This window comes from Tigriopus californicus, chromosome 3, assembly GCF_007210705.1.
Source record: "Tigriopus californicus strain San Diego chromosome 3, Tcal_SD_v2.1, whole genome shotgun sequence".
Taxonomy (NCBI): domain Eukaryota; kingdom Metazoa; phylum Arthropoda; class Copepoda; order Harpacticoida; family Harpacticidae; genus Tigriopus; species Tigriopus californicus.
The window spans coordinates 1,766,962-1,794,126 of record NC_081442.1 but is presented as its reverse complement, the minus strand read 5'-3'; the positions used below and the strand labels follow the sequence as shown (position 1 = coordinate 1,794,126).

General features: G+C 43.2%; 3 protein-coding genes across 3 annotated transcripts; 1 reads left to right on the top strand and 2 right to left on the bottom strand.

Annotated features, from left to right (window-relative positions):
• The first annotated feature begins 3,263 nt into the window (after positions 1-3,263).
• On the top strand, positions 3,264-5,169 carry LOC131878476 (myotrophin-like). Its single transcript, XM_059224456.1, has 3 exons — positions 3,264-3,469; positions 3,580-3,774; positions 4,788-5,169. Exons 1-3 carry the CDS (start codon positions 3,395-3,397, stop codon positions 4,872-4,874), a joined length of 357 nt encoding a protein of 118 aa, XP_059080439.1. The 5' UTR covers positions 3,264-3,394; the 3' UTR covers positions 4,875-5,169.
• Positions 5,170-5,177: 8 nt separating this feature from the next.
• On the bottom strand, positions 5,178-13,377 carry LOC131878470 (wee1-like protein kinase 2). The gene is made up of 4 exons (XM_059224451.1): positions 12,595-13,377; positions 7,398-7,677; positions 6,244-7,161; positions 5,178-6,008 (listed from the first exon to the last, which is right to left on the bottom strand). Exons 1-4 carry the CDS (start codon positions 13,218-13,220, stop codon positions 5,781-5,783), a joined length of 2,052 nt encoding a protein of 683 aa, XP_059080434.1. The 5' UTR covers positions 13,221-13,377; the 3' UTR covers positions 5,178-5,780.
• A 5,644-nt stretch (positions 13,378-19,021) lies between these two features.
• On the bottom strand, positions 19,022-23,473 carry LOC131878456 (uncharacterized). Its single transcript, XM_059224436.1, has 2 exons — positions 19,622-23,473; positions 19,022-19,306 (listed from the first exon to the last, which is right to left on the bottom strand). The coding sequence occupies exon 1, from the start codon at positions 22,330-22,332 to the stop codon at positions 20,407-20,409; it is 1,926 nt and encodes a 641-aa protein (XP_059080419.1). The 5' UTR covers positions 22,333-23,473; the 3' UTR covers positions 19,022-19,306; positions 19,622-20,406.
• Positions 23,474-27,165: the final 3,692 nt, after the last annotated feature.

Below are 27,165 nucleotides of genomic sequence, written 5' to 3'. Positions count from 1 at the left end.
GTTAGAATGGAATCATAGAAAATGAATGGGTGATTAAAGTGGAGAGATGTAGGAAAGGTAAAAGTGCAAGCTGGAAAAAGCATGATAAAAAACGAGGGACTTTTTGTTTTATTTACAGTCGCACCACCCAGAATTCAGGGTATTTAGAACAATGAAGTCCTCCTCTCTCCTTGTCTGGATGAACTCTTTCCTTCTTCAATCTATTTCTTCAAATATTTTATCTAATTCTCGTTGCAGACTTCCATACCTCTACCGTGAATGGGATCCCCAGCAGTTCAAGACGCTTTTTTTCAACTTTATGTTCATGTTCATACAATGTCTGATCCACCAACGAGTTAGAGTTGGCAGATCTGGCTAGCCCTTGGATGTAAGGTTGATCAGGAATTGTAGTCAAAAACTTGTCCAAGTCTGACTTGAATCCTGCCGCAGGATTAACACCTAGATACTTCTAACGAATATTTGAGGGAACAATATTGAACAATTGAATAGAGGAAGAATACATGTGGACTTCATTAGTTGTTGATATTACATAGCTGCCGAAACAAACTACAGGTTTTTATCTCAGACATGGATGCTTTTTTATTAGTTTTTGATAGAGGGCGCGGCAGCTTCGAAAATTCATCATTTTCCAAGGGTGACTAACTTTGCTTTTGGCCAATTCTTTTGAGAAGTCATGTTAGGTAAAATATTCTCTTTTGCATTAATCTTAGCCACTAATCTTTGTTTTATAAATGATCATTCAATGAAAGAAGCAACCATCTCTTGTGAAATATAGCACAGGGGCAATTTGGAGTTTTTTTTGCATTGGGCCATTGTCAAGTTAAGTTAAGTTAAGTGATTTGCCGACATTAGCTTGAGATTTATGTACTGGTCTGAAGGTTTTTTTTCCTTCTAGCCCAGAGTATGATGCAAAAAGGATTCTAATTGTGATTGATTCTGAAGCGACTACAAAAATGTCGTGTTGTAGTAACATTTTTGAACAAAATTATTGACTGGAACATGTGAAACTTTGACCTTGAAAAGGACGATTTTCGATCAGTTTGAATTTCCCGCCTTTTTCTTTGCCAGTTATTGCTCTGATTGCTCCTTCGACTTTGCTTACCCGCAATTTCAACCAATGACAAATCTTGTTTACATTTTTCTCGCATTTTGTGACGTAAGGCTGCTGAATCCCAATTGGTAAAACTTTTCATATCCCATGAATGGGAATTTCAAGCATGTCCCAACATCCAAGAGAACTATTTTCCTTTGATTGTCTCGGGCTAGAAAGCTTACATTTTACTTTAACTAGAACCTTCGGCAAACAAGCACATCAAACATGTAAAAATGCAATCAGGGAGGAGACGTGGCGTGGTGGCTAGCGCAGTTTCCTAGCATTAGAGAGGTCCTTGGTTTGATTCTCCTCCCCGACCTTTCTCAAGGAAACTTATAGACGCTAACCACACCCACAGACCACAGATCCCCCAGACCAATCTGATACGGACATACACATTGCCCATTGGAAATTTAGACGGATGATGGGATGGCTAGCTTCGCTGGCCGGGGGAGGCTCACCCCTCCGACCCTAGCACACCAACTACAAAAATATTGCTGATTATGTCTAAACATAAAATGGCCACATCAGACTTCTTCTACCGCCCAAGGGTTCAAGTGACGGCCCATCATTATAGTAGAATACTGAAAAATTTTATGTGTAACCGAGATCAATTTGATAAAAAGTACCCTTTCAAAATCTATGAAAAGTCACTCAAAAATCATGAAGAGTTATTGATAATATTATTTGTTACAACGCATTTGTGATCAAATGAGCGCTTATTATATTCTAGTACTGTTAAAGCGTCAAAGTATGGTGCTTTTTATACCCAACATTCCAGCTATCATGTAAGGTGGTTAGCGGATGATCAATTTCTCCCCTGCTTCCAGCTTGTGTGGCAACGGATTGCATATAGGAGCCCGTTCAGAGCCACCATATCTTACTTTACCTTGCACTTTCGTGTGAAGATTGCGTTTTTTTGCTGACGTTTTTTGCCCTTTCACAAACGCACTGGAAAATACGCGATTCAATGTACTATGAGCTTTTAAAAGATGAAATATAGGACAGTTTTTTGATTCTACTTGTTATCAGTTTTTTAAAGCGCATGACTATTTGGGGTGAAACGGATTTTTGGGACAGACTAGATAATAAGGTTGAGAAACAAGACGTCTTGAAATTGAAGATTTACAAATGTTAAAATAACAGAACAAAAACAGGACTCAACAATGCGTGCAGAGCTAACTTTACCATTTCAATGGGTTGAAACAACGCAGTTTTAACCAAATCGTAGATCTTGCCATAGACCACTGAAAATTATGGACGTATCTCGATGAGGTAAACGTTATTCTCCACCGATTAGTTGGCGGCGCTACTTTTTTAAATCTTACCCTGACCTAATCAAACCTAATCTAACCTTACCTAACCTAACACGATATTGATAACCCTTAAAGTCTCCATCTAAACCTTTTAATATTTTGCCACAAATTTAAAAATAAGCACCGCCAACTAATTGGTGGAGAATGACGTTTATCTCTCGATGACCAAGACTAGTCATCAGGGCTGCACCATTAATCTGGTCATGTTTCATGCTCGTCCTGTTCATAGCTGGCTTGAAGCTTAAGAAAACGCAATTTTTAACATATGCCTGGCAGCCCTGATATCTTGACTAACAAATCGGACCAAAGTTTCTACAGGCAGCCTAAAGGTAATTGCGGCTGAAGTGGCTTTTTGTTATGACTAGTCTTGGTCGAGGTACGTCCATAATTTTCAATGGTTTATGATCTTGCCTATATCAGAAATTGTATCGCGCTTTTTTCTTTCATTTCTCTGGTGGCACTTCATTCATTGTTTGCTGTCTGTGCATTTAGCGTTGCCACCAGATCCCCGCGGAGGTGAACATTTCGAGAGTGGCTCTTTTTTCAAGCACAATGAACCACAAAATAAATGCTTGCCACCAATATTTCATTGTCACTTATGACAATTTATGGCATTTGACCTCGGTGTCAAATCTCCATTTCATGTATGAGCCATTTACACATTTATTCATCCGATTCAAAGACCGCAGGGGATCTGAAAATGCCATCCAAGGTGCTTTTGACGGTAATTAGTAGTAGTGCAAATCGATCTCCTGGCGAATCTGTCATCCAGCAAATAACAACGCATTGGCCTTCAACTGGTTACTATGGAGCTCGAATTTGGCTTGAAAATGCGTTCCTGGGCTGGCAACGCTGTTTGTGTGTCCTCCTTACTTTGTGGTCTATGATTAATCACATTCACCGGGTGGTTCATCGCGATCCTTCAGTCATTCCGTGTGTATCCTGTGTATCCTGTGTATCGTGACGTTGGGTGTGAGATATCGCCATGTCCGGGAGCGACTTAATGTGGGCGGTCAAGAACGGCGATCTGGACAAAGTGCGGGAATTGGTGGAAGTCAAGGTGAGCTAGCGAGCGAGCTGCATTGCATGTCAGTCATGACTTTGGGGATGACTTCTTGCTCGATCGATGAAGGAAGGCATGAATGAATGATGATGCAATTTGGGTTTCAGCATTTGGATGTGAATGAGTCGATCGATGGGCGTTGCCCGATTCATTTCGCGTCGGATTACGGCCAATTGGAGGTGTTGCAGTATTTGGTGTCCCGCGGGGCTCAACTCGACATTCGGGACAAGCACGGTATCGCCCCCATTTTGGCCGCCATTTGGGAAGGACACGCCCCCTGTGTCAAGTTTTTGCTCGAAAAGGTAGGCCAAACCGAACGTGTTCAAGAGCTCTAGGCAGGTCCCTTCGGCCGAGATTGAGATTGGCATGGACCAAGGCTAGGTAAGGGATGATCGAGGACGTCTGGATAAAAGGCGGTGCACGGGTTGGTCATGACGAGAAGTCTTCGTTTTTGAACAATTTCAGGCCGACACTGCCAATTGCTCAAAGCTCAATGTTAAGAAGCGAAGTTTAAATTGAATTAGAAGGGCTGTTCGATGTCGAGGCGTTGAGGCCCTGAAACCTATTTGTCGGCATGTCAATTCGCTGATTTGGCCAGGTCAATGTGTTCATTAATGGGATTCGATGGATGAACTTTGCTCTTATAGAATGCTTATAAACTCAGTGATGGCTTGAATGAACATTCACATGATCTGCTCTATGTGTTATTTGTTTTTTTTTAACTTTGAATTCCTCGTTTTCTCCTCTGAGGAGGGCATACTCCTCTTTTCTTAAAAGAAGCTTCTTTTTTTTGACCATTGCAAATTAAAAATAAATCGTAATTGAATGCTTTTTCTCTCCAGCTTAATAAGCAGCCGCCCTGGCTGGAAAGTTCCAGAGCTTTAGTTTCCATGATTTTGTCTTTACTATCGACCTTTTTGTCATTTGCTTTGAAATTACTGTTAGAAAAACACGTCTGTTAGATGCTTGAATTTTCATTGGAAACCTCATGGTGATATATATATATATTTTTACAAGTAGCATTACATTGTCATTGTTTGATTCATCCTCGTATGTGGATTAGGCCAGGTTGTTCAAATAAGCATCCCTTTAACAATCAGGGCTGGCTCTGGTGCGAAGAACCGCCCCTGAGCTGGAACAATATTCACTCGTTAACCCTGGAGTGTATCCTCAAGCCAATAAATACCTCATGCTTTCATTCATCCCAATCAGGACAGTGTCTGACCAATGTTAAAAAACTCCTATTTCTAGCCATGCTTACTTACCTCGGCGGATTCATAGGAAATAACTAATACATGAATGGCTTTATTTTCAGGGTTGCTCTAAGAACGGATCAACACCGGACGGTCAATCATACTTGGAAGCCGCCGAGTCTTCCGAGATAAAATCCATGCTGAAATGAGACCCGTCTCAACCCCCGTTCCCCACATACACATAAAACACATTTAAAATGTGATGTCTTGTCCTTCCCCCTGCGACTGGTCACAATCGTCATCTTATTGTTCAGTTTTTTTCCTTTTGTTAATCTTCACGAAAGTAGACCAACACGTATATCAGTAAATGAATGTGATAAAATTGGCGGGAAATGAGATGACGAATTGATGCGGCCACGAGTTTCGCGCGCAGAGTTCGGATATGCTTATATGTAACACTCTCGTTTTTGTACCCACTTCGGAATAATAAGAATGAAACAACAATGCCAGGATTGTCAGGATTGAGTTTATTGATAATCAAGGTGTCATTATCCGATATGCATTCATAACAGCATTCATACAGAACCATAAAAAGGACAAACGAAAGTTCGTTCGATCACGTTGGAAACCCAAGAATATGATCAAATAGAGCACACAGAATAAGAAGGATACTAAATCGCAGTCAGACTGTTAAAAATCATTCACGATTGACATGAACCTTGAGCGCTTGGGCTTATTTTTAAATAGCAGGTCTGACGACACATAGATTGGATAAATAATGTGAATGAAGGCACAAGAGGGCGTACAGCTACTACGGTTCATACATATAAAGTATCAGTAGCCAATGGAAGAAAGTGGAGTTGGGGAGAACACGTTCATTACTTTCTTGGTTTCCCAAATATTGCATCTTGTAACATAAGTATCATTACATCAGTGGCATAACACAAGCGAGAGATGCTTGTGAAGGGCCGATTGTTTTTGGCAAAATAGCTCGGAAGAGAAAAATTAATGAGAGATATCAGCATATGTACAGATTATCCTTACCAACTAAAAAACAAGACCCGTTCATTGTTCGAAATAGCTTTCCATCTCTTGCTTCTTAATCAATCCATGATTCAATAGCTGGAGTTGGATTTCCGGGCCCCACGTCCAACCAAGAGCTTCTTCTTCAAATTGGCCGTGGCCAAGTTTTGCTCGAGCTCTTTCAACTTCATTCGGGTATCTCGCAGCTCTTTGTAGAGATCCAAATTGCTTCGAGTCTTGTTGATGACACTCTTCACGAGTTGATGGGACACGAGTCGAGAGGCTGAAGGTCGAACCATCACGTCCGGCGAGAGCATGCTCTGCAAAATCCAAGAGTAAAAAGGTCAAAAAACGAGACAAAAAATAAACAGCCAATGAACAAGGTAATGCCTTTGAACGGACGAAGAACTCCTGTCGCGACCAAACAAAAATAGGGCAAACCTGTCAAAAAAGTGTTCAAACTACTCTCACATGGACAATTCTTTTACGTATTTGTAGTTTTTGGCACCAGCATTTTCTAAGCTGCGTTATTCTTTATATATATATATTACTCACCTTGATCAGAGCGTTGAATTCATCGCTGTAGCCTTCCATTGGAGGCGGGTTGCCAGAGCGGAGAGTGGCGTAGAGGTCGCCACCGTCGAGACTGTTCTTGGGTAGAGGTTTTTGGGTGGCGCATTCATAAATCGTCAAGCCCAGAGAGAAGATATCGGCCTTGAAGAGATTGTCTCGAACGATGTCATTGGCAAACAGCTCCGGTGCCATGTAACGACAATCGCCCTCCTCGGGCATGTAATCGCCATTCAGCGAGCAAATGTGCCCGAGATCGCCGATCTTGAATGACACACCCTTGTCCAGAATGTTTTCCTCGGCTTTACTTTCCGATCCAGACGAGACATTGCCGGAATCCGTGGACTCGTGCGTCTTGCCCTTGGCCTGAACCTGGGGCGTCTTTTGGATCCTGGGCGTGGTCTGAACGGATCTTGAGACACGATGAGGGGTGGCGGTGACCTGCATGGCTTCGGCTGGGGGAGGATCTTCTTTGGTTTGAATGCTGGGCAGATCATCCAAGGCCGCGACATCGGTATCCGTTTCGAGCTCGGCCTCGGCTTGAGAAGAACAGGATTCCACACTTGAAGTGGGACTCAAACTCGGCGTGTTGTCCATTGAGATGAAGATGTTAGCGGGTTTGATGTCCAAATGGACGAGATTCTTGGAGTGGATGTACTGCAATCCTTTGGACAAGTGAAAGAGGATACGCTTGAGTTCGTTCTCCGTGAACTTCTTCTGACCCACGACTTTCTTCGTGATGAGCTTGTCAAGAGATCCACCCTCGCAGAACTCGTTCTGGATGAAGATCCGGCCTTTTTCGATCCAGCTGTTGTAGTATCTGACAATGTGCTTGTGCTTCATGAGGGCGGCATGGGCGAATACCTCATTCATGACGGCGCGATCTTGGGTTGTGCCCGTAATCTGTGAGCACGGAAAATACGCATTCAAAAAACATTCAGATAAGATTTATTGAGCAAGAAATCTGACACCAGCTCTGGCTTTGCGGGTGCTTTTGACTTTGAATGATGGTGAAGTAATTTTGTACTTTGTTTACTTTCAAAAAAGGCAATCGATCCAACCATGTCTCGGTTAGGTAACTTTCAAGAAATGCACCTTCAAAGACCGACAAAATCGTTCAAGGGAACCCCATTCCTTACCTTGACAACATAGATGCATCCGTCGAGACGATGCCGAACGATCTTAACCTGTCCGAAGGATCCATTGCCCAACTGTTTGATCTCCATGAACTCATCATCGTATCTGGAGGTGGTGGAGACACTTCCGCTCTTGCATTTGGAGGGCGGCGAGTCGGAAAAGAAGCTCAAATCGTTTCCATCGGAGGGCGTGTTCTGACAAATCTGATCCAAGGACTTCTGGATGGAACTCTTGAGATCCTCGTACGAACAACGAGGAGGGTGATTGCTCACAGGCGTGAACCTGAAATTCAAACACAAATCAACAATTGAGACATTGGCAGAGACCGTAAAACAAGGCAATCATTCGTCTTGGAAGTTGGTACCGAGAAACAGTTTTAAAGTCGTCAAGTGGCTCTTCAATTGGAAACGTTTTTTTTATCTAAACATTGAATCAGGACAAGAACAGCAGCATGTAATCATCCGTTTCAATGTCAGGAAAGGTCATTCTCCGACTTCAAGTCGAGTTCGTTGGGTTGGTTGCTTGTTTTTTGCACCCTCAATAAAAGGAGAAGGTTCACTTGAAATCTCGAACCCCTTCCCTTCTTCTCTAGCTCTTACTTGCTGGTTGGATAGATGTCGGTTCTCCCAAGACAATTCCAGCCAATCTCGACGAGGATCCAGATCCCTTTTTTGGGGTTGACAAGTGAGCTGATCCTTCAAGTTAATTTTATTCTCTCCCACCAAGGTTGAGAAGAAAGAACTCCTCAGACAGAGGGTGGAGAGCAGGTCATATCATCGCCGAGTGCGAGCTCTCCACCATCTTCTTATGGACGTACGGACGGACAACGAGGGGGCCAATTTTCAGGTTGGTTCATGGCTTCATGCCTACCACCGACTTGACACCACACACTCCCAACATGTCGGGGATACGACTGTGTTCTGTATATGCGTGAATCGACGTCGAAGGAGGCAACACTCGAGCAGTTATCCTATTCCAACATCTACCCATCGACCTTGGGCATTTCCAAGAGTGTTGCGTTGCGAGAGCGAGGTTTCAGACTGGAAAGCCGTTGGTCGTCGATTCGAGTGCATACACGATACAAGTTCTACTACTGCGTATCACACGTCCCACTCAGGCATTCAAGGCATTCAAGGTGTTTACTTGCCTGGTCAGGGAAGAAAGAGAGACGATGAACTCAAAAGAACCCTTTGACACCTCTCTCAACATCGATCAAGCTCAAGATTTTTGCATCTCGCAGCTGTCCTCCTCTAATCTGGATTCTCGATAGCACAATAAGAAGGCAAATGGAGGGGAATCATGCCACTACCATCCACCATTTTCAGGGGAGAGCAACAAAAACACTTCAAGGGAGAGCAGTTCTTTGTTGAATAAAGAAGTGTCGCTAAAGGGGGTGTTGGAAGACTTTCTGATGAAAGATGACCGACCAGGCAGGTGCTCGCCCACAAAAAGGGAAAAAGATGGGAAAAAAAAACTTGAATTCACCAACTGGACCGCACATAAATCTCCGTTTTTTTCTTGTTGGCGTGCTACCAATTTCCAGATTGAAGGAAGGGTGCTGGACTTGATTTGGACCTCGTCCCGATCACGCAAATTGGGATTCTGGTGGGAACCGTTCGCCCCTTTACCTATTTTTTTTAGAGGATTTCCTATTTGCGACCAACCGATTCGACCATTGGACACCCTTATTTGGGGAGAGTTTCGCAAAGCAGGTTTTGCATTTGGCCGATCTCTTGGAGCCATTACTGCCTCATTATCATTTGGCCGAGCATCCATTGATATCTGTCGGAATTCGAAGCATCTCATCTTCATCTAGAGAGTGGAGGATTCAAGAGGGATCGACTCTCGAGCTCTCCAAATTTTGAACGCGGACACCAACTGCTCCTCAATCTCCACGCGAGTCTTCCCCTCCGAAAATTCTCAGAAGCAAGGAATAAAACTGGAGACCGAGGAGGAGAGCTGAACATGGTGAGTGCACCCGAGGAACTGAAAACCTCTCCTTCTCTCCCTTTGAAGTCCACTGTTGTCAAGGCAACTTCTCTCCTGAGATATGACCAGGAAGAATAAACCCAGACATCCAAGGGGGTGTTTGAGAATCAAGCCAATGGACGACCAATGGGTACTACAATGGGGCTGGCAACTCAGAACTAGATGATGACGAAGAAGAAGAAGGAGGAGGAGGAGGAGGAGGAGGACTGGTTACTAGTGGCTCTATACGGGAGAATCTGGGGAAGATTGAGAGCCGAGAAGTGGGCAATTTCAAGAGGATTATTACTTGCTTGGAACGAGCGGAGAAATCGTTGGAGAAAGCACGGATTTTAATAGGCGGGGAGGGGCTGAAGTCGACTTCAGACTTGAAAGGTGTCCAAGGCTCGGATGACATGGGTTCAAGTCAATGAACCCATGATGAAGGGTAAAGACAAGGGCCAGATGACATAATGGACGGGTTGAAAGGATTGGCCGTAAAGTTATATATGACACCCCGCCTCGACCACCGGGGGAAGATCATATTCAAGGAATACATTTCTGTTTCTTTCCCTCGCAAGGTACAAGGCTCAAGTGATTGGAAAACTGGCATTGGCGGTGATATCTTAATGAAAGTTGGAGGCCATCACGTGGTGTCTCCATGAGCTGACCAATGGCAAAGGTCCATGTCCAATCTTTATGACACATGGCATGAGAACCAACAGCCATGCTCAATTCGTTCCCGACTTGCCACTTGTTGTTGCCCTGTCCAGGGGACAGATTTTGAGATGCTTGAGTGAACGAACCCCCTATCCCAGTCTCCCCAATTACTGTTATACAGCATTTCTTGGCAAGCAACCTCGGTCACGATGTACAGCTTGTTTGCATTCAGAAAACAAAATGATTTTGTTTCCTTTGTACTCGAGGATTGGCTCAACAACCATTTAGTTTAACTGAGCTGTCCTTAAAGTCTCCAATGTAACTCCCAAATTGCACATGTTGAAACCCTGGGAGAGGAAGTCTGATGTTCACCAAATGGGAAAAGGGAGGAGGAGACCCCCTCGTAAAATAATACGCAAGCATATTGTCGTAATACTACGCTGAGAGGAAGTGGGGGGGGGGGATAAAGAAGGCGACATGGAAGAGGGGTGTTCAGAACATGTAGGTTGAATCTTATGGGAAAAAATTGTATTTGTCTCTCTTTCTCTTGTCTTTTCCAATCCCGATCCTTGCTATTGTAACGTGTGCAAAAAGAGGCAATGGAGATTGAGACTTAGTTTTATGGCCCCTATGAATTGGTATTGGTACTCGTGCCTTTCGAATTGCGATGCTCGCTCTCTTTGGGGCCAAAGATCTTGACGAGAGATATGGACTTGAGGAGACTTGTCTCCAGGGCAAAAAACCCGCATGGCCCCAAGAGCTCTTTCTCGCTCAGATGTCAAATTAGGACCTCAAAAATGGTCTCCGGTCAAGATTATCTGGACGCTCCAGGCATGGGTCAAGAAGCGAATGGAGAGGAATATTTGGAATATTCAATGACCACTTATGTAAAACATTGAGAGGAACTTTTCAAAAGCTAATCAGGGGCAGGCATTGGCAGATTTAAACATGGAACTCTCAACAGTTATCTTATCCATTCTTAAGTACATGAGTCAAGATGCCTCAACAGTGAATTTAAAAATGAGATGCATCAAAGTATCAAGCTTGACTGATGCCCAGAAAGAGAACTTGTCATACGTTTGGCCATAGGGGTGTATGTTGTCGTTTTATCTGGGTTTCAGATCTTCACAATTTACTGGATGGGCCCGAATCAGAGCTCACCCATTGCATAGATTGGGATCAAATCACTCTCGGAATTTTCCGTTTATGACGAGGGCGTAGTTCAAGTTACCATTGTCGCTCCATGAAGAGAATAGCAAAACGCTTACATCAAGCTCATTAGAAGAAATCAAATGTATAATCACGGGCCCAAAACAAAGTCAGAATAATAACCGACGTTGACAAACAACAAAGTAAAGCACTTTGGGTGCGCCAGTTAGGGCCCACGCGTTAAAAAATACCTTTGTATCTTTAGGAGCTATTACGTCTGGCTGTGGAACAAAGTGCATGAGTCACCACAGACGATGACAGGTGACCGACCGTACAATCATGCACCCGTCCGGATCTGAAGGACTGTAATACGACTGACTCATCATCATCATTATTGTGGCGGTTGTCATTTCGCCAAGTGTTTTCAGGGTCAAAAACAGATCAGTGTTGTTCACCATGCCCCCCTCAAGTTTTGAATGATCAGGCAGTTTCAATGTTATCGTTTGCCGTATGTCTCATTCTGGATCATCAGGCCAAGGCGATCCAAACCGACACACCATTTGACTGGGTTCATCCGCGGCACAACCTCGTACTTTCAAAGGCTTATTGATGTTTACAATCTCCATTAAAGTAGTCGACGTTTTATAATCGTCAATTCAGGTTCTTTCAATCGTTTTGTCGTGGGCCCGAAAAACGGTTGAACTTGACATTCAATTCTGGCCAAATCTGGATTTGAGAACGTGACAACGAGATTGCTGACAAATGTGCCTATTATTCTCACCAGAGACTGTCACCGCCGACTTGTTTCGGAATCGATGGGGCGAGCCAGTGAAAATTCTTTCCCCAAACAAAAGACAATCTCGACAAAATTCCAAATTACGAATTCAAGAAACGAACGGACACACCTCTTGTTGATTACAAAGATGAAAGCTGGTCAAATTGGCTAAATTGTCGCTGCCCTTCAATGGTCTACAAGAAAAGCTATAATGACCACCTCTCTGCTTGTAAACCTGTCTCCGAGGATAGACAAAGCTCTTCTAAAGAAGAAAGTTCAAAGGCAGACGGGTTAAAAGGGGAACTTGACACGCCAAAGAGAGAAGAAATTCAATTAACGAGCTCACTTTTTGCACGGTCAAGCCTACTGCACCGCCACTTGGCCTCTGACATCCTGCTTTTGTCTACACTCACACTTCCATCCTCCTCCCCCTAATGAGAAAAATCACGGAAAACCGTCGTTCACAAGGGATTCAAGATGCATTCGCTTTTGTCGTCATGGGAATGACATAAGGGGGAGCCGATAGTTCTCGTCGAAATACGGAATGTGTCGAGCAAACATGGGAAAACTACCCACTACACGATCTGTCTCATCAAGCCGTCAAAATACATGATGGTGTGATTTGCAAAACTATAAGATTGTGTACTTACGATCCGTCTTGAGCGGCAGCAGCTTTACTGGGCGTGTCATCCAAGCCCAAGAGGCGAGCCACATCTGGTGTGAATGGGTTGATATTGGCCAATCGGTTCTTGCGCACAGGTCTTCGAGCTTGCGCCGAGCTCTTCTTCTCCAAGGTCAATCGTCTGCGCATGGGTCCGATGGGCGTCCCTTGTAAGGGTACGGTGCTGGGTTCGGATCGCCTCCGATTTCGAGCCGCTTCCCAACTGCGGCTTTCAGGCTCGCCCTTCGGCACGGTCTTGGGGGAGGTCACGGGTCGATGGGGTCCATCGTCAAACAACCTCATGCCCTTGAGACCGGTTTCAATCAATCGAGGATACTTTGGGCGGGCTTTACGACGACGCCCCGATTCATCAGAGCCATTGGGAGAATGGATCGGGCCCTGGGCCAACTTGAGATGAGTGGTGGGCGTGGCCGGGGAGTGAACTTGGACCTGACGCTTGGCTCGTTTGGGTGGACTACTCGTGTTGGATTCGGAATCCTCTTCCGTGCCGGAAAAATCCAACCGTTTGGGGGTCAACACTTGCGAATGGGCGGAACGATGCGGCACGAGAACCCGCTTGGCGCTGATCCGCTCTCGCTTCAACATGGAGGCCATGATCAAGCACTGAGACAAATCTCCAAGTCTCAACAAGGGATGAACGTACGCGATACGCGAAAGTAAGAATTAATTTCGGAGAGCTCAATCCACACAACCGTTAACGGTGAGAACCGCTCAACAACTGCTGTTCAAGAATCAACCGGCCCGACCGACGTTTGTTGTTGACTCACAACTATCTCAAAAAGGGAGTGACGGCTGTCTTAGGCTTGAGAGTTCTTTTAGGGCGAGGCGCTGAGAAGAGCGCGCGCGCGCGTCAGCTGAACAATATCACGTGTTCTGGAGAGCTACCAGAGCTACTGCCTGCAGAACCGAGGACAAGCGCAGATCGGTTTGCGCTTCTGACCCTCGGTCACCATGTTGGATTTCTGGGGATTTGAGTTGACGTTCGATATGGAAGGAACTGATGGGGTGGTTACTAGTCATAAGAGCGATTGGGATGCTTTTTCCAAGATATTGTCGCATAGTTCGGGAACAAATTATTGATGTCGGTGGTTTCATGAAAAATCTTCAAACAAATCGGCTTTGTGTGTTCTGAGGACGGAACATTTTAGGTTTTTACAAGCACAACCTTGGGAGGTTCGAAAATTCTCGAGTTGCCTAGGGTATTCATGGTAATTCACCAGTTGTTGGAAGATCAAAGTCTTAAAGCAAATGATTCATTTCGCCAACATTAAAACCGTGACGAATCATCAACGTATCATTTTGGAGTTGAGTCACCACGGGTTTCTTAACCGTCATAGATTTTGCAATCTTGTTTCATCATGCACGAGTTATCACAGATCTGTATGAAGGCTTATTTCTCACGCATGCACGGATCTGCCTCCATCAGGCACGTACTCAGTACGTACGTATGCATGTATCTAGGCATGAGAGAACTCTGAGAATGACGCACTCCCACTTGAATGAAGTAAAGCCGGGGCAAAATGCCCGCGCAAATGGCCGGGGAGAGGGACGCCAAGCACCCTAGCAATTCACAGAGGGCGCCACTACCGGAATGGAAGAAAAATGCGCCAAAACGAGTGCTGCAGAATCATGCCCTCTTCCAGGTGTAATTCCACACACTCGAACAGAGTGTGGTTTTAATGCGTCGTCGCTCAATGAAAGTACAAGTGAAGGTCCCCGGGACCTGGTGAGTGGTGATGGATTGATGGTTTCAGGCAATTAATAGATTCAGATTTGATAAATACGTTATGATGTTGTTTATCTCGGACTGAGCTTAAGCCGTGAGACTTCAAACGGATACTGTGATCAATAAGTTTTGATTTGATCCAGGACAATCTCGCTGGCTTCAATAACTGGCTTTGGTTTCAGGTGAATGACGATGGGACCGACCGTGCAGACCTTACTCCCCGACAAGCACCTGCGCAAATAGGCAACATTTCTAGGTCAATTTGAAACATATGGTTTTTACATATGTAATACCATTTCTGAATCTTCCCGAACGTTCTAATTCCAAATCTCCGTCGGCCAGTCTTGTTTCCATTTTGGAATGTCATAAGTAGGATTATGATATGGGCTTAAATTGAGCAATTCACTTCATGTACATGTGTAAAGCATGATAAGTGAGTGAGTGGGTGGGTGGGGTACGTTTGGAGCCCCATAATCCATGTTGTTATTGTCCGTCAACCGATTTCCAGACAAGGTGCGCTTTCAATGAGAAATCGCGACCAAAAAATATTGATTTTTCAGGTTGGATCAACGGCCACCGCCGATATCGAGTGAGCACAGGTTTCCAGACGAACTTGTCAATTCAACCTGACATCTGTTCATAAAGCAAATAGACAGACTCTCATCATTGGCCCTCCATCTCAAAAGCACCTGAAACGAAAGGAGATGCAGTCCTTGAGTTATCGAGATTCGGGGATTTTTATGGCGTAATATCTTCTTCGGAATCCAAAAAACCGTTGGTATGGAATTAGATGTAACGTTGCTCGTGTTTGTACGCAATCCAGGGGCCTCTCCAGGGGCTCCTCTGTGCTTCCTAGTTCTCCTCAGAGAACATTGTCAGATGATTTCTGTTTCGAGGAGCGAGGATACTCAAAGCTATTTTTAAATTCATCCACCTGTGAGTCAATAGCTCGAGCCAAATAGTTTACAACGCGAGCTAATTTTCCCCCATCAAATTGCGATTTCAACCGTATTTAAATGGGTTCGGGATGAGAAGATAAATGGTGAACACTTGCAACTCAATCCGACTTGACCACTGCAATAAATTCTGTTTTGTCTTGAGCTCATATCGACCATGTTTGTAGAGACTTTCAAAGCTTGAAATCTCCAGGGTTTATGATGGACTACATATATAGTATTTTAGTGACATATAACTGAGCACTCCATTCCTAGTAGCCCGCAGCAATAAAGAAGAAGAACAGTCCAAAAAGCAAATGGCTCATAATCATGCTGGTTTTGAACTACAATCCAGAAATCTTTTGCACAATACATAGCCACCATATCATAGCATCGTCGTTATTTTGGTCAGTGAATTCACCCACTGAGATGTTATGTAACAGACACCTTCATTTTAAAGACCGCAAAGTGCATCCTATCTAATGACAGCAGGTCTTCAATTGCAGTTGTGCAATAACCCCCCGCGAAAAGAGCATATGTCGTCGTTGGATGTCAACTTTGGATGACAAACGGTTACAGTAGTAGGTGATTCGTGGCCGTGATTTATCGGGCAAATTGGTCGAATTTCAACGATGAAGATGCGGTGATAACTAGAGGTCGGATTTAGATGCCAACCCAAAGGGCTAAAAGACATCAATTCAATATTCTAATGTCATAGTCATTACATTTATTCACGAAGGTTGGAACACTTCCATATGTCGTTCATGAATTGATCCATGATGCATCTGGAAATCATTCCAACTTTAAGATTCGCTCTCTAGTACCTTATGATGTAATTTGGTGACTGGGTGTCCTATTACGTTGTCACAACTTGGAGATGACTGGACACCCAATATCCGTCAACGGTCAATTTTAAAAGGTCAACATTCGCAAGGATTCAAAAAATGCAATTGAACTCTTTCGATGTGTCATTGTACCGCTTTTTTAGAACAATATGTACCATGACGAAATGCAAAAAATGCAAGAAAAGGCAAGTCGTTGAATAAGCGGACCAAGGTTCCCAAGAGTTCAACTGGATGCTTGGGAAGATGTAAATTTGAAGGCGAGCGATCGATTTCAGGAACTTGCTCTGTGGGAGAATTACTCAATATCTGACGGCTTCTTAAACATGAGACTCTTGATTTTTGAGAGATCAGCGTTGGCGCGATGTAACATGATGATGAGACTTCCTCCATGAATGGGGATGCGAGTTCACATCTTCACATTTCATGTGGCGGGAGCGATTCCAATCCATATGGTTATCATTTCCAGCCACAATCAAATGGACGCCAGGGCATCAGTTGGAGTTCTATCTACTATGCGATATAGCCAACAGTCTGACACTGAAGTGAAAGTTCCCCGGAATCCTCGTTTTCTTTTGGTTCGAAATCGGTCAAAATGTGTTCGGGCTACTTCGAATAGCACGGAGCAGAATCACGTGTCCTTCCTTTGATTTAATCCTTAATCCATCTGAGCTAGAAGCTCAATCTTTGTGTAGGATAAATAGGTCATTTCTACTTCCTATTGCCAAGGGACAATGTCTACCATGTATCGTTTGATTAATGTACCATTTTCCAAAGAGTTTCCTTCTCATATGCTCAGTTTTAAAGACTCACATAAAGCATGTATCATAGAACGATGAAAAAAGCAAAAGCTGAGATTGAAAGCCAACTAATTGATGATGGCAATGAGTCCCAGGTTAAGGGATTTGAATTTCTCCAGAACACGTGCAAAGGTTTTTGTCTCTAGTGGACCAAAGCCAATTTCGTGTAGGTTCCACAACGAATGATTATCTATTTTGACAACTTGTGTCCGGGTAAGTGATTCCCATGGCAACCGAAAAGGGCTTCTGAGAAATTGATCAAGAATCAACGGCTGTTTTGGGATTTACCCTTTAACTTCTTGACTTTCTGTAGGTCGACGAGTTCCGAGATCGGACCCAACTTAAATCCGCTGCGGAATCACTCCGTCGGGAATTGCCAAGAATGGCGTCAAACTCCCAGTCTTTCCAAGAATCTGAAATTTTCGAATTCCGTGGAAACTCTCCTTGGCTTTCAGATCGATCGAAACGATTCCAATTTTTCCAGGATCTTATCTATCATATGAATTCGTGGTACGTATCGAAATCTGTTCCGTAACCGTGCGAAAATGTTGGTGTACTCGATTCTGAAGGAACTCCTCTGTAGTACGCTTCCAATGGCGGCGTCGTCTTGGTCTATTGTGTACGTTAAAAGATCGTTCAAAAGCAACGAAGAGCAATCAATATTGAACCACGTGCTTCCAACAATCATAAAGAGATGCCCTCAAAAGGGCGCATTTGCATTGACAGATGTGCGTGAATTTTGATTTTGAGGTCGAATAATGCTCTCCCGGATGAAAAGGGCAATCGAATCCATTTTAGTTAAGGTACCTTTGCAAAACGGAAGATAGTTGGAAGGTTGGAAGAAGTCGTTTATATTTTATTTTGCTATTAATGACCACAATAAGTTACGAAAGGGTCGAAATAATCTGTAATGACGTTGTTAACGCTTTCATTTCTTTAATAACTTGTGCATTTTATTGGTTTGAATCGCCAAAATGGGTAAAATGTTTGGTTTTTAATGAGGTACGGCCCATTTTTTTCCAGACAGATGCAACATGAAAAAAAGAAGGACATTGATTTCAATTACTACGTTTCGATGCCAACTTTTCGCAAATACTCGAATTTGAGGTTGTCACTTTTTTATACAGTACAATACAATTATTGATAAATCGACTCGAATAACCACTTAACATCAAGACGAGTTTTCGCGAACAACAATTCTTCGACAAAGAAAGAGAGACTCTCAAAGATATTCATTCATATCGGGAGTCCCGAGGAATTCTACCATTTGTCAACAAAAGCAGCAAGATTTCGGGATGACCGCTCTTGTCTGGTCAATGAATGCTCCAGGATTTCCTTGGTCTGGATTGTCAACAGCTGGAATTAAAAAGTCTTTCATTTAGAAATGCAGACGAACTCATCCCTCCCAACTTGCTACCGGTCATCCCCTCATCGCAAACCCACCAACCACCACTTCCTCTTTGGACCATTCAATTTCCAAGATAGCAAATGATTAACCCCCTGGCTCCTCACCCTTCACTGGCATTGACACAACCTGACAGGTGTTGAAAAGGACAATGAACTTTGCCATTTTCCGCCTTTCTGGTTGGTGCTGCACTCATTCGCAAAGTCGATTTCGGCTCAATTTTGCTCAAAATTTCATGCTGCACCAAATAAAGACCCGCTCGAAAAATCATCAGGTCCTAACTAGCGACGTATCGTATTTGTTGGAATATTCTCAGTTCTAAGTACCAGCGGGAGCTACCACCAGATCATGTAGAACCAGCTTCCTCTGCATCCCTCATTTCCAGTTCCAAACAATAAGAACGATTCCTAGACCAAATCCATTCAAGTATGGAACAGGCTTTTAACTGATGTGAGATGTGCTCAAAGTTTCCGAACATTCAATAAAAATATAAAATATCTGTCGGTTCAGTTACCACAAAGTGTAAAATTTGAATACATATTTTCATCATGGTTTCACCTTTAAAACTTCGGTTTTGGCTCAATTCCCTGTTCTTGAAGCCAACTAGTTGCCGGGAAAATCCCACCTCGGTCAATGATCTCACCTTGGACTCGACAGACACTGTCTTACGCAGAGGACTCTTTTTCGGAGACAGATGTTACTCTCAGGGCTCTTTTTTCGATCGTCCAGATTGCTCTTTAGTTGTCTTGAAGCTCCTAATTTCTTCACCTTTGTCGTCAGAGGGGTCTCTGACCGCTCTCTGTGTGGTATGCAGTGGTCCTCTTGGGTGCGTATTATCTCATTGCTGCTCAAACCATCAACATCGGTCAGAGTCTCAAGGAGATAAAAGCTCACCGACACAGGTCGTTACGCAGGTCAGCTCAGTCCATTGCTACCATTTTTAGCTTCGAATGCTTCCGATCCAGAGACATCCTAGCAAAACGAGATCGGCAGACGTAACAATATTTCCGTCATCGAAACATTGAACCATTTTAGAACTATAAAACTACTATTACATAAATGATGCTATTTCGATTCTCAATATCATCCACAATACATATCAATTGCCTGTTTCCTCTTCAAAGCTAAAGCAGCATCAAAGATAAGCTCCGTTAAATATAACAGTGACTTAGTTGCCAAGAATTGCAAGAAAACATGTATTTTTGACCACGAGAATCTCTCATTTCAGTTAAACTCACAAAGTTTTGACAACGGCGGGAGTTACAAGCTTACAATTTTCGCACTCACCCCGCGTCTAGACCAAGCTGGTAGCTTAATAAAAGGGCGACCTCCTGGTCTAGATTTGCTCCCCTGTAGCTCCTGGCATTTAAATCGTCATCAAGAGCACCTCGTCTGGCCCGAATAAGACATTTAAAACTCGTCTAGGAGTCCCAACTCCAATCGACGCCGTGGTATCCTTTCCAATCCGACTAAAGATTATTTCCTGTCTCCCCCTGAGTGTTTTAAGTTGTCCACCTTTTGTTTCAGACTCGTCTTCGTGTCTGGATTGTCGAATAGGCAGGTATATTGGGGTGGAGAGGGGCAGGTTTTGGGTTCATTGGGGGGGAATCGTTCAGAGATCCTCTGGAGTTTGAAAATCTGATTGGAATCCAGTTGAGACAAAGGAGGAAGGATGCTAGCTCCTAATAGAAGGATCAAGGAACAAAGCGATGATAGAGACAACAAATATTTATCTGAGTTTGTAATCGCATCTTTCTCCTCTCTCCCTCTTTAAACCCTTCTTTTGACCAGGTCATTGGCCTCTTCGAGTAATCGAAATACTCTGGAGCAGATTTCCGAAATACGGAGATGGTTGGCATCACTTAAGATTCAGACCAACTCTCTTCAGCACCGTTGGAGGTCTCGGGGCGACTTTTGGTATCAATTGAAGCAATGTGTCAATCAATAGAACTTCCTTTGAAATGTTTGAATTCCCATTATGGGACTCTCGGTCTGTCGGTCCGCCAAACGCATTGATTTAACGAACAACACCTTGCTTCTTTCTTTGTCGAAAAAAAAATCCCATTTATATTCTAAAAGATTTCGGAGCACTCTGTGATCATTGTCTCATTGCAATCTTTAAATTCTTGGTAACAGTCTTCCCTAGCCGCGATATAAGCCATATTGGTCATAGTTTGCAGGGCAGGATCGATCTCATCCCACCATGATGCGCCCACAACAAGATATTCGCCTGCTTTCACAAGCAAGTTGGAGCCATACATATTATTATTGTCTTGAATTTGTTCACATATCACCAAACCCTGGCACGCCCTAGGAGACTTCAATGAGCACGCCAGGCGCCGCCCCAAATTTGTCATTGAACCCACGACCTCGGGGAACGTGACCTGTTGAGCGGATTGGACTAGATCATGAGGAAATGTCCCTGGGGACGTGCCCAGAATGGAGAACAGGGATCGACCCACCGCTTCCACGAATCCCAACCACGACGTGTCGGCGAATTGCGGACCGTTGTCAAAGTATCGCGGCATGTTGACATTGGTTATAGTGTCGTTGTCATTATTAACATTGCTGGCGCCATTTGTGTTGTTGTTGAAGATATTATTGGTCACGTTGGGTCCGCCAATGTTGAACTGGTTTAAGAGGTCTATGGTACCCAATGAGGAATTCGTAGAAGAAGACGTGCCACTGGTGATCGAGCTCAAGGAGACATTGAACACATTCGGGGCCAGGAATCCGATGGCAAGGCCGCTTATGAGGACTAGTGGCAAGGCTGCCAATACTCCTGGAGATACGGCCGTGCCAACTCTCCTATTGGCGTAATGCTTGATAATGATGGGTCTTGGCCTGCGCCTTCTATAAGTCGGAGGTGAATATGAGGGTCGCTGTACTCTTCGATATGGACGGACTCTCACCGGCCTCGGTTTACGGCGGCGTCTCTTGGGCCGATTTGAGCTGTATTGCACTCGTGTCTCTGAGAGCTCCTGTTGAGTGGAAGGCTCCACATTTCTCACTTCCTCAATGAGGTCACTTCCCAAGGCAATGGAGTCGAGGCCTTCGTCTATTTTGGACACATCTTTGTCTTTGTGAAGAAACACGGACTTGTAATATGGCAAGGGTTTAGTGCTGTCAGGAAAGACGGGAACAAACTTGACGAGAAGATCCGTTTTATTGCCGTTGGGCCCGCCGATTTCGACGACAGTTTCGTCATGACAGATCTCATAATCGTCGCAATTCTCGCGACCACGGTCAAAGTATCCCGGATCGTCGTAATCCTCGTACTGAAGCTCGTTGTTGTCCTTGTGAGACTGTTTTGGAGGTATGTATTCTAAATAGTTCAGATTTGCCCATTTTTTATGCCAATCGTACTCTTGAGCGGTCATGTAGTTCTTGGAGAGAGGTTGAGGTCGAAGCCGATTCCGAATGTAGTTCGGGATCGTTTTCACGGTGCTTCTCACGATATCTTGATCTGAGGATGAGGGTAACATCTCGTCGTCTTGGATCAAGTAACTTTTAGGTCGGCCACGCCACGGCCTTCGGAAATGAACTTTAGGGGGCACTCTGGGGTATTCATGATAGTATCGGATTTTCCATCGCCGCTTCTTTTTACCTCGGCGGGGCTTGAACCTGCCGTGGTTTTTGAGATTTTCAAAACGATCCTGTGTGTCCTCAGAGCTTCTCTCTGATTCTTGATCTTCTTCGCCGGATGACGTCAAGAACGAAATGAGATTACCAATGGGTTTCCCGATGGACTTCACTATCGACCATGCACTATCCGACACTTTAATCAAACGAGGTTCTCCGACACTTTCTGAAACGGCCGAATCGTTCCGTTGTTGCACCAATGCTTGAGGAATGATATTAGAGAGGTTCTCGATAGTCTCACCACTACTATCGGCCCAAGGTTTCGGTCTGGATAACCCGAACTCTGTGATATTGTATCGGTTATCACCCAAAATGCGGGACAGAAGGAAGCCCGTGCTTAGGTTGTGGGCTTCCATGTTGCACTTGTCTCACATGACTTTGTCACCTCTCATGACGGTCAAATTTCATGGCGTCATGCTCACTTTATCCTTCAATGATGATTTTTGACATGAAACACCTTTGATGATGATGAGCCACCTTCATTGTTCAAAGGAGCCTCCTTGCACTACTCCAGTTCGAGTTGCAATGCCGTTAAGCATATGTCGTGGATCGTCATTTGAAAGTGAGGTGAAATGCCTCGCTGATCTTGGCGAGCACGGCCAAACCACGATTCAAGCCAGGAAAAAGTTTGGCTGGAGCATGCCAAAAGATTCCTTCCCAGAATAACGAACGGTGGAGGGGAAAAAAACGGAGATGTAAAGAGAATCTTGACTCTCGATTTTCTAGCGAGACCATTGTCCGGACTCTCATTCAGAAGTCGCCAATCATGTTAGGTTTATGTACACTAATTTTCGATTCAAATGCCGCAATTTTGCAACTTGGCATTGAATAAGTATTGGTATGCACGGACTGACTTGGATAAGGTTTTCATAGGAACCGCTAAAAAGTCTAGGTAAAGATGAAATAACGGTAGCGGCAGTTCTTTTGATCGAAAGTGACGAAGTTGCAGGCCTTGAGATTAGTGGTGAAAAAAAGATTGCGAGACAGAAGGCATTGGACAGTCCTACAAATTGAGTCGCTTGAGTCGTTTTGGTAAGATTTTCCCAAGATATTTACTACATTGTCCAATGCACTTTTGGACGTCGCTTGGAGTTTCCGAGATGCTTCATGATTGACCAATGGTGGTCAGATCTTAGTCTTGTTGCGGTCAACACCGCCATTACATGAGTCGTTCACTCTCAAGATCACATTACCACATCTTCACCCGTCAAGTTCAATGTCCTGACTCAAATTACCATTTCGCTGCGGACAGATCCTTGTACGTCGATTTGAGAAGTTCTTCACTTAAACCCCTCTTGAATAGAAATAACCAATAATGAAAAGTAGTTGGTCGTTTTATGTAAACCGAAGTAAAACACTTTTAATTGATCACTATGAACTGACATTTTCCTTCCTATTAATTATTCAAAAGTTTTTCAAAATACGCTTAGATACACTAACGATAGCTTCTACAACGATGCTAAAAGTATATTCATGATATTTCAATGTATTCTAAAATAATTGATAGAGACGAGTGGCTCATTTAAGATCTCTTTTACTTCAAAAACAGACGTGGATATGTACACCTTTGGTTACTTGTTAATCAACTGAGCACCAATTATCTCCCGTTTCCAAAGCAATATCATTTCTAGCCTAGTTCCTGCAGGAATGAATGATCTTCTTGTCATTTCGTCACTTTTGACGAGAAGACATTCAATCTAGTCTTTTGAAGAACTGTGATACCTGAACGTTTTGTTTCCATCAGACAAAAAATCTCCCTTGATTGATGCAAATATATCCAACGCGAGGCACACAAAAAAAATCAATGTAATTATTAATGAATCGTGGTCTCATTCAACATTATGTTGGCCTAGTTTTGATATGGTGTGATTGTCACCCCGTACTGATCCTGAAGCCAATCCATCCATGCTTACACTTGAATTATGCCTGAACCATGCTTGGATGCCCACTCTTCTACTTCGAATATACCATAGCAAGTAATAATGTACCTCCTGTACTGCAGACGAGAAAAGACAAGCCCAGCCCGACCTGGTTGATTCTCAGTTGGAGAGTCGTTGGTGTTGTATGGTTGTGATTTTAGACTCTCCTGAAGACTTGACAGATCGTCATCCCTTTGCATTTGTGAATGCATGTATAGTATGAACTACAACTTGAACTGATTCATGCCTTATGAACAAGGACGACTCTCTGAGTATTTTCTCCTTTTGTGGACATGCATCAAAGGTGGTGCTCCAGAAAGCGAGAGTAATTTGGTAAAGTCTCTCCAGCATACAATATGTTTGGTGGACTGGACACCTTCAGAACCTAGTTCATGGAGTCATGATGTTAGGTGACAGATAAGTAGATTGATAAAACGTAGTCAAGGTTCGGAGAAATGTGATAAAGTTTTGCGCATTCTCATTCGGACAATCAAGATGGACCAGCTTCATAAAGTAAGGCTGTACCGGGTCCCCAAAAAGCTTGGATACTCATTTTAATCAACTTAATCGAGTCTTGCAAGGGGAAATCAAGTATAGTTGAGGCCAGGCTTATAACTTTATAAACAAAAATGCATAAATATTCGACTCTATTCCGTCAAACTTTGGTATTGTTTTTTAATTCACGTCTTCGATCTTCTATGTTCCATAGAAGTTGACAATATTCCTCCACTTTTTCATTTTTTGACAAATTTGCAAGGCACCATAAGGGCCTACACTTTACGTGCAGATCTGCTAACGATGTACCGATCAACTTGGAGGATTCTCTGGACTCAGTCCTTCTTTGTGATATCATTGAAATTGATCAGCCAAACTTACTGAGTAAAGATCAAAAAAAAATTCAGTTATTTCACGTCTAAAACTGTTGGAGAACAAAGTCATGGGAAGATATGAACAGTAAATTATTAGAACTAGATTTGAAACCCCAAACACATTCATTGCTGATAAAAGCAAGCTCAATTTTCAGCCCTGCGATTCATTCTTGAGTATCAATGAAAATATAAGACAACGAAAGTTTCTTTTAAGATTGCCTAAAAGCTTCAAGTTTCCTCAGTTGCAGAGAACAACGAAAAATTAAATACCGCTCTGGAGCGTGAAAAAAGGAACAAGTAACGAGGGTTTTTTTGTTTGTTTTTTGTTCGGGTCGTTTGAATTAATGCATTATAAAATGTAGTGGGACTGCAGTTACTTTTTCAAAAAGGAACGAATTACTGAAACTTCGCACCTTGTAATTTCGTTACTACTGCCCTGACAATTACCCTTGAGAAGTGAAGGGAAAATTAACAGCTTTTGTTTTACATAGTGCCAGGGTGAGAGATTGGGTTCCCTATGGTTCCGTTGTTTAGGAATAAGATGGACGGACCAGAAATCTATCTATGAAGCAATTGACTTTTGAAATCGCCCCCTACCGGTTCAAGGGCGCAAGACAGGGGATGATGCTCGGTACACAACCTCCCTACTTTTGTAGGATTCTTGTTGACTTTCTTTGACTTTTCCTTCCCTCTTTTAGCGACCCCTCATTGGTTGGCGTAATTTTGGCAGATCATTGTGTATCCATTAATTCATTCATTAAGTCTCTTGTTCTTTTTGTTCGTGAGTGTTGCCTAAACAAGCCATATTAGTCCAAAGAGTCCTTTATACTTGAGTCTTCATCCATGCCATTTTGTACTAGTCTGATTATGGTCACCGAGGACAAGGTGACCCGAGAATACATGGGCACTTGCCTTCTCCCTCTCTTTCTCCTTTTTTCTCTCTCTAGCTCTAGTCATTTACAAGGTGTCTGTTTCAAAATCATAGAGTCTGCATTTCAATTTCGTCAAAACCTTGCTATGAGAGCTCTTTGTGATATTGTAAGAACTTTAAATTTGATGTACAGATAAACATCTGTACTTTCTAACTTTTTCCAAACCATTTGGAAGGTCTAGTAAAGTATGGTAGCCATTCAAATACAATGCTATAATTAGCCTCCTGCTTCAGAGCACCATGTGCTCTTTTGAACATATTTCCTGCAAGATGGCAACCTCGTACACATTTCAAAAGTCAATACTTAAAGAACCGCACAATGCAGGTGGGCTGGGTAGTGGGTATCTTATCTAATTTATTTACTTCAGTTTGCCGGCATGTTCATAGAAACAATATTTTGATATTGAGCCAAGATATTAGAACAATGACAGAATCATACCAAAATGACTTTAGTTTTGTAACACAACTTCACTCGTGATGAAGTTCTCCCTCCCAAAATACCCAAAATGTATGGTGCAACAATACGTCGGTCCTTAGATTTTCTTTTCGCCACATGGCTTATAGGCTTGAACGGAATGAGATTGAGAGACATGATGAGTGAAACCATGCAACCAACACCTGAATGCAAAACTCCTGCCCCTTGGGCGGCAAAAAGTCTAATTGTTTTCTTAACTCGGAATTTTAACTCACCATCTATTGGGTGTGCCATAAGTCCTCAGACAAATTACACTAACTAGAAGACTAGGTCTACTGGGAGAACACGGGGTCAAGGGTTAAATTGGTATTAAAATAAGGTGACAAGTAGACAATTTTCCTATTACATTACTGCAGGAAATGGATTTTTGTTTGTTAGAAGTAATCTTTGCTCTGACTAGTTGTAAGGAAGCGAAATGGGTTTTCGTTTATAAATTGCTGGAAGGTTTTAAAAACCACTGGTAAGCTTAGTATTAAGCTTTTTTCTCTATGTCGTGCAAATACTGTGTTGTGATATAATACCCAATCATGGCCTGTTCAACATGCCCTCATTAGATCATGCTTATTGCTTTAACACGTATCAATGAGGCTTTTTAGATTTTGTCCAGACCATGAGTTGCCTCTGACTTTCTATGCAAAATTGATCATATATTCCTTTAGGAACATTTCATGCTGATGTTGGTTGAAGGTGAACCTTAAGCCCCTAGTACGTGGCATTGAGTAAATAGTGATTTTTCAATATCTCGCAAGGAAATGCAAAGGAAACTCCCCTCCTAAGGCCTCTCATGGCAATTTTTTGTTGATATTCTTTGAACCTTTATGAAACTGATAAATTGAAGAAAATATTCATTGTGAAAGTGGAACTTAAATAACTACCATTGTCAAGAAAAGAATTGCACCACCTATAAAGGGAGTAAACAAGAACCGCCCATGAAAAGAGATGGCATTTTCCTCATTTATACAAAGGGACATTTTCAACGTTTTATAGCCCTTAGA